General features: G+C 45.0%; 1 protein-coding gene across 9 annotated transcripts in view; it reads right to left on the reverse strand.

Moving 5' to 3' along the window:
• Positions 1-7,933, reverse strand: part of KIAA1211L (KIAA1211 like) — a 90,884-nt gene that overhangs the window by 37,624 nt on the left and 45,327 nt on the right. For 6 of the 9 annotated variants that reach the window (XM_025207251.1, XM_025207252.1, XM_014521176.2 and 3 more), the window contains exons 2-3: positions 5,272-5,348; positions 4,063-4,231 (exon numbers count right to left, since the gene is read on the reverse strand). In XM_025207251.1, coding sequence (XP_025063036.1) covers positions 4,063-4,231; positions 5,272-5,338 — 236 coding nt within the window. In that variant the 5' untranslated portion in view covers positions 5,339-5,348. Of the gene's footprint in view, positions 1-4,062; positions 4,232-5,271; positions 5,350-7,933 lie in introns of those variants that run through there. The other 3 variants (XM_025207254.1, XM_025207253.1, XM_025207255.1) reach the window with 3 other exon arrangements.

A 7,933-nucleotide genomic window follows, 5' to 3' on the forward strand; every position in this document is an offset into this window, starting at 1 on the left:
GACAAGAAATGCAAAACCTGCCAACACATCTCCACCACCCCCACTATTACTACACCCCACAACAGAGCCATCAGCATCCCTGCATCTTACAGCTGCACCTCCAGAAATGTAATATACCTCATCCAATGCACCAAATGCCCTGATGGAAGATATGTAGGAGAGACCAAACAACAACTGCGCACCAGAATGAACGCACACCAGAAATCCATCAAAGACAGAAACACTCAATTACCGGTGGGGGCACATTTCTCACAGGAGGGCCACTCTCTCTCCAATCTCTCAGTCCTGATCCTCAAGGGAAACTTACACAACACTTCCCAGAGACGAGCCTACGAGCTCCATTTCATCAGCCTGCTGGATACTAGAGATCAGGGACTAAACATAGACATTGGATTTTTGATACATTATAATCTGCCTGGCAACTGACTCCCCAGCCCAGCCGAGCCGAGCCCCTGGCTTCTTTACTTTTCATTCCATCCAGGAAGAGCACACACCAACTGCTGAAACTTCCTTAGCCTGACGAAGGGTTTTTGAACCTGAAAGCTTGCTTAATAACTATTCTCCAACCATTTGGGTTGGTCTAATAAAAGATATCAAATTCACCCAAGGAACCTTGTCTGCCTATGTCCTTAGATCAACACGGCTACAACCCAAACCCCTGCAACAGTTGCTTAATGCACCTACATTCTCCAAGACTGAAACACAGTTGGAGAAGCAATGTTGTTGTATGAGCACATTTATTCACTCAAGTTTTCCACCTTTTCCTTTTTCTTTCTGGACATGCAAGCCTTGGAGAGACATGTTTGAAATGTACAAAATGTTCCATCAAGTTACCAGACATATTTCATTTTCTTTTCTTTAAAAGTATTTAAATGCCTCACATTTTACACAGGAGTCAGTAAAAGTAATAACAAAGAAAAACAGATGTTATAAGCAGAAAATTAGACACGCACTCCAACATGACATGTGAAGTTACTAACAAGACAGAGGTCTAATCATTAATGTTCTTAAGATATTTTTTGTTAAGTAAGAATGCAATAACTCTGATGGATATTCTGGCATACCACTAAGGTTTCCAAATGTAATGGTCAAGCTGTCCTATCCTTTCTACCACCCACAATGCAAAACGAATGTCTCGTCTTTTTTTTTTTAAAGATATTTTGGTTGTCTGGTGCTGCCTAGTGGCAAAACCATTTAACATCAGTTTAAATGGACTCTTGATTTTGCATGATTAACTTTCCAGCCTCACTGTACACTCAAACATTGCATATTTTTGCCTACAGTATACAATTTCTGAACTAATCAGACTCCTGTCCTTGAGGACGTGCCATCCATTAAAACAGGGGTTTCAACCTTTTTTAACAAGTGTACCCCTTTGGTCTCAAAGTTTCAGCTCATGTACCCCTTTATATTTTTTTCTGGTTTTTAAGGGGGGGCGGGGAGCAGATCGAGGCCCCCACGGTGAGGGAGTGGAACTGGGGCTGGGGCAGCCGCTGCATAGGCAAAGAGAGCAAAAATTATTTGGGATGGGGCTGAGCACGCGCACACCCCCCAAGAGGTAAGTCTGCAGGGGAAGGGGCGGGGGAAGGGAGAGGGCCATGGGGGAGGCAGATCAATGTTCCCACAGTGAGGGAGGGAGCAGGGCACAGTCAGGAGCAGGGGATGGGGTGAATGCATGCCTACTTACCCCAGCCCTGGCTCCTGCCCTGTTCCCACCCCCCACAGTGGTGAGGGAGGGAGTGGGGCTGGGGCTGCAGATTGAGACCCCCACAGTGCAGAAGGGAGTGGGGCAGGGGCAAATCATTCACCCCTGCCCCAGTCCCTTCTGCACTGTGAGGACTGTCTCATGACCTGGCCTGGCCGGGGCCCTATTCACTGTGAATGGGTCCCTAACAGGGTCGGGGTTGTGGGACAATTGGAGCCCGGTTGCTCATCCAGGGGTGCAGGCAAGCAGCTCATGCTGCTGTGCGCACTGCGGGAGAGCCAAAGGGGCGGGGGGTGGGGGGCGGAAACGACACATGCTCCCCTACACCATGCCTCTGGACATGTCACTGGGCTTCAATTGTCCCATGACCTGGTCGTTGGACAAGCCTCACAGTGCAGAAGGGAGTTGGGCAGGGGTGAATGATTTGCCCCTGCCCTGCTCTACTCCCTCCTACACTGTGGGCGTCTCAATCTGTGCCCCCCACCAGCTCAGTCACAAAGAAAGTGAGGGAAGGAATGATGAGGTGAGAGAGGAAGTGGGGCTGGGGCAGGCACCGCACAGCCAGAGCAGGGCGTGTGGCTGAGCTGTGCGGGGAGAGGAGGGGGCAGGCTCCCACCGTTACACACCCCTCCGGGAGGGCATGTGCCCCCGGATCTGTGTGGGGGGTGGGGCAGGCTGCAGCTGTGGGCTGGGAATACGCTGGGTTCTTCCCGGCAGGGGCTGGGTTGGGATGCACATGGGGCAGGTGGTGGTGGCACTGGGAAAGGGGATACGGGAAGGGGAGCTGCATCCACCGCAAAATTCGCCATAGCTCCCACAACCCCATCCCAGCACAGCCTGGCCCAACACCCCCGCCAGGAACAGCCCGGCACTGCCCCGGCCCCAGCCTGCAAAGGCCCACAGCCCACCCTGCCCCATGTGCTGAGCTGGGGTCATATGCCCCCCATGCCCTCCCAGGTATGCATAGCGGTGGTGCTGGGAGGAGGGGCTTGCACACAGCTGCTGCCACCACCACACCACTTGGATGCATGCTGCGCCAATTTCTCATAGCCAGTCACAGCTCCACGGGTTGCTGATGGGCCTTTCACTCAGCCAATCGCATGCTGCTGGGGGTGGGCACAAAACACACTCCCATCACCCTACCCCCCACCATTCAGACCCTTGCAATTCTGTTGTAAATGGGTAGAGGCCAATCAGGACAACGAGTTGGGGTGGGGAGCGGGGAGGTGCCACGGTGTGCTGTGCAGGGCCGGCAGTGCCCAGAGCATCCTTCCCCCTCCCTCGGGTAAGAGGCGAAGCATGGGAATGAACCAGGGGAGACGCTGCTGCCGCATCCCGGAGCGCACTCCGCGCCCCCCCCCCCCCCCCCCACCACCCCGCCCCCTACAACCTTTCTAAGTACCCCTGGGGGTACGTGTACCCCCAATTGACAACCCCTGCATTAAAACAACAGCTTCCTTTTTAAGCAGCCAACCTTTCTTAAGAAAGTGCATCAGAATGAATATTGAGCCTGCAGCCTGTCTGCACGCTGAAAAAAATATGCAAATTGTACACCATAGTTCACATAATCCCCATAAAGACACGGAGAAATAGTTCAAGAGTACTCAAGTTATTTGAGGAATGTATGCCTTGGGAGAGAGGTCTTAAGGACTAGATTTTCAAAGGTATTTAAGGCACCTAATATGCAGAGACAGACTTTGTGGAATTTTCAAAAGTGGTATATAATATATTAGGTATCTTATTTCTACTAGCTGCAATGAAAGTTAGGCATTTAGCCTCTATGCGGGTTATCTGAATCTTTCAACCCTTCAGATGGCTTTGAAAATCTGGTTCTTAAGCAAGTATCATTATCCTTCAATGAGACCTTAAAAACCCAAGTCATTTATAGAAAACTGGATTTAAGTCCTTTTAAAAATGCTGTCCCAAAGTTTATTTTTCCTCATGTGACATGGATTTTTATAAAATAAGTATATTGCTACACCTAAGTCACATTTTCATTTCATTCATTTTAATTAGCCATACCCCTGGACGAGTCACCAAACTCCAACTGTCCCATGACCCGACCCAGCTGGGGCCCCATTCATAGCGAATGGCACCTCGGCCGGGCCGGGGCATGGGACAATCCTCACAGTGCAGAAGGGAGTGGGGCAGGGGTGAATGATCTATTTTTCTAAAAAAAAAGATAAAAGTTCTGTTATTCTTTAAGATGGATTAATTAATAATGTTTTAAAAAAGAGGTAAAGTGCTTAACACAGCTTCCTGACTAAGAGGTGGAGGTAATATCTTAGACATTTAATACATTGTTCATGCTGGGAAAATCAGTTCTTTATTCATCCATATCATTTTTAAAGACTTACTCAAGTTCATCTTCAGAATCATAGCTTATGTGCGCAGACTCTGAGGCCATGACATCACTGGATGACTGGCATGGGTTCAAACGGCTGGTCCCCATAGATGGTAAGGTCTCTTTCCTTTTCCTTTTACCAAAGAACTTTTTGAAAGATTTGAACTTTGACTTTTTCTTTCCTAGACAAAGAAGAGTTAAGATTCTATAGAATTCCATTGGGTTTCTTCATAAGAGGTTTTTCTTGGGAAAAGCAACCTGGCCCAGTGCAGTATGCTGTATCATATGAACTGGTCTTCCCTGTCTATACTGATTGCAAGGAATTGCTATTAGCTGGAGAAAAGGGTTGTGATACTTACGGCATGTTAGAAATAACCTGCCATCTAGAATCTTTTCTAATACTGCCTAAAGCTACCTCTTGAGAAAAGATTTAATATAATTACAGTGTTAGGAAAAACTCCTGTCAAGGATGCACAAGTAGAAACTAACTGCCTTCACTCAGCAAAATAAATTACAAACATAAGGACAATCTTGTCACCAAAACTAGTTTAAATATAGAAATAGATTATTTAGATAAAATATGCAAATGCCAGGAGGCCAATCCTTTTTATAATATTAGTTTTATTAAACCAGAATATTGTAGATAGGAATTATGAAACTCAATGGTTCTCAGACGATTAAACAGGAATTGGGCAAAAATCTTGAAATATGATGCTGGGCTGCTCAGGGAAGAGGGAACTTTAAACAGGGCTAATTCTAGGCCCAAGAAGTCTTCTATCTTTCTTGATAAAATTAGGTTTGTTTGAAAAACAATCCAACAATAGAAAAAACCCAAACATCTGCAGAAGTGACTCGAAGAGTCATCACACTAATAATTAACGTGGCTTAGGCACATGTTTTGAAAAGTGGAATAAGACAAAGAACAGGGGTCAAAGAATTAGACTTGTTATAAGCTGTGGCAGCTCCACTCATGTGAGAAGAATTATGGCAGCCTGCACAGCAGTTTTGAATGTCACCATCGGAAATTGATTTACCCTGAGCGTATGAAAAAGTCCCAAAACTATAGTTCAAGCGGGAGGGGAAGAAGGGAAAGGAGTGAGAGAGGAGCATTATCTGAACAGACTGAATACTTTCCATGATAAAGCTAAAAATGTCATTTAGCTATAGAATTTTTAAACCATAAATTACATTTTTCATATTCTAGGGGAATTCTGCATTCTACCTGAATTGTCTTCACCAAATCCTTCAGCCTCTCGCAGTTTGGAGTCCATTATCCTTGTGGAACTCATGTTACAGTCACTATATAAGGGAAGAAAAAAGAACCAGTCAAAAGAACCTTCTCAAAGAACCAGTTCTACTCAAAGAGTTTCTATCAGTTAAAAACATCCATCCAGCTAAATATACATTAGAACACTTTTTCTTAGGGAATATTTGAATGAATGCCACAGAACACTGCAAGTTGATAATAACAATTGCCAATCCTATTTAATTTAATTAGAGTTCTGACTAACCTCTGTTGACACAAAATGCAGTTCAATAAGATTCATAAACATACGGAAATTGCTTCATCAGACAGAATTTGCTTCCCTGACACTCTCTCTGGCTATGCAACATTGTGCAGTCTGCAGGGGGAAATCTAATACCTTTGACAAATACAGTATTTGTTTACATAGAAAATTAATAATAGGAAAGCATTGGATATATTCTTGGTCTATTATAATTAAGTTCAAGCTAAAGGATTCTTGAACCAGTCATAGAAAAAAGTACCAGCCATTTTATGTTTACTTTTTTATCCAGTCAACTATATAAAAAATTCTACCAGTACAGTTCTTTCTCTTTTAGATATAGTATTAACATTCCTAAATAGTAGTTTTACCCATTCAAAGAATTCTAAGTGCAAAATATTCTAATGTAGTACATTGCTCAGGCTTTGGAAAAAAAAATATTTGTGTGTGTAATTTAAAATGCACTTTCAGAGCAGCAATTCATCTGTGTTTTTTTGTTTCATCACCTAGAGGTTTATCTCATTTGCCAAAACCATCACTTCATGGTAGACACAGTATAAGTAATGGACACCATTGACTGGGTGCAACTCAGATACCATGATAGCTGAAGGTTTTAGGGGATGGGTGCTCATACTAGAACCTAGACAGAAAAAAAAACTCTTGTCTTGGCCCACAAAAATAAGAGCAAGCTTAAGGAACCACGCTCAGAAATTCAAGGAGTTAGTAAAATGGAAATGTAGCATTTATTGTTCCAGCCCAAAACATTAATGAGCCTTTGGCCTTTGGGCCTAACCATGAAAAATGACTATACCACAACAGTAAGAGTCACCTCTATTGCAGAACAACAGATGTGAATATTTCCCCAGTCACACACAGCATCTACATCACTCAGACAAGCAAATATATTGCAGTAAAACCTACAATCACAGGACTTTTCCCTTAAACTGTCATTATTGACAGTAACTAAAATAATAATGAAACACAAACACTAAAGAGAGAGTGGGCTCAACACACACATATGAAGGAAAGGAACTCCTTTAATTAGCAAAAAAGAAACTTGATGTCCTAAGTCTGCTGATGCAAACTGTAGTCAAGCAGCAGGGCTACGGATCCATGACCAGACCGCTCCCTCGCCCATAGTTTCCCCGCGCTCCCATTCCCTGAAGCAGGGCTGTCCAACTTCTAAGCAGCCAGGGGCCACACAACACGTGGGCTACATCATGCCACATGGGGGACACCACTTCCCTCTACTGCACTGCACACACGGGTGCCCCAGCCTCACCCCCATCTCCCTAGCTGTTGCATCCCTCTCTGTACTGCACCACATGGGCACCACAGGCTGCATCGTGTCACATAGCCTCCTGGATTGGGGGAGGAAGTGGAAGCTGAAAAAAGAAAGGGAATACAGAGCCCCTGGCTATGGCTGCAGCCAAAGCAACAGAGGAAGTGGTAGCTGGGTGGGAGCCCAGGAGCTGCAAATTAGCCCCTTGCACGCTGCCAACTGAACAACCCTGTCCTAGAGGACCGGGGCGGGGGGAGGAGAGAGTCAGGCTTACCAAGTATCAGAAGGTCTGTGTGTAATTAGGGAATCTACATACAACTTACATCAATTTCATAACCTCAGTCAAAATTCGTATCATTGAATGCCTCATTGTATGCGGGCTTCATCGGATCTCTCTCAGACTAAGGACAATGAAGGCCTGCTAAACTATAAGGACTCTCCTAGAGGGGGCACATTAGGACACAGGGATGGCTGAAGCATAGAGAAGAAGGGCCCCTGCAGGGAAGAGCAATGGAAATTTCCCAGAAACAGAACAAAGATCAGGTATTAATGCAGGATCTTAGAAATCACAGAGCCAAGAGCCTCAGAGGGACCTCAGAGCTCAGGCCCCACAGAAAAGCATGAAGGTTGGCCAGCAGAGTGAAACACATGGTAGAAATATGTGGTTTTGGTAGAAAAACAGTGTTTACCTGTAATACCAGCCAAGGAAGAAGGAAACTGGCTGCACAAGTTGGATGGAGTTGGGTTAGGGGGTGGAGTTGGGTTGGGGAGCAGGAAGCATTCATGGTTCAGAGAAACCCTGTGCCAGATGAGGGATCTTAGGAGTACTTTAAGAAGGTTTATGGCAAAATCCATTAGAGTGAGCTGGGGAAGTTCAAGCAGGATCACTTAAAAAAATTAATTTATTTATATATTATATTATTTTTATTTATAATGTGTGTGTGTGTGTGTCTGTATTTTAGAGGTACATGTATATATCTGTCCATAACGTATTGGCACTGATAAAGAAAAAAATGACATTATCGGCAATCAGCTTTTTTTGGCCAATGTGGCTGATAACATCACCAATAAAGGCTGCGTGCATGCGCACAGTTGCA

This window comes from Alligator sinensis, unplaced genomic scaffold (assembly GCF_000455745.1).
Source record: "Alligator sinensis unplaced genomic scaffold, ASM45574v1 scaffold144_4, whole genome shotgun sequence".
In the NCBI taxonomy this organism is placed as follows: Eukaryota; Metazoa; Chordata; order Crocodylia; family Alligatoridae; genus Alligator; species Alligator sinensis.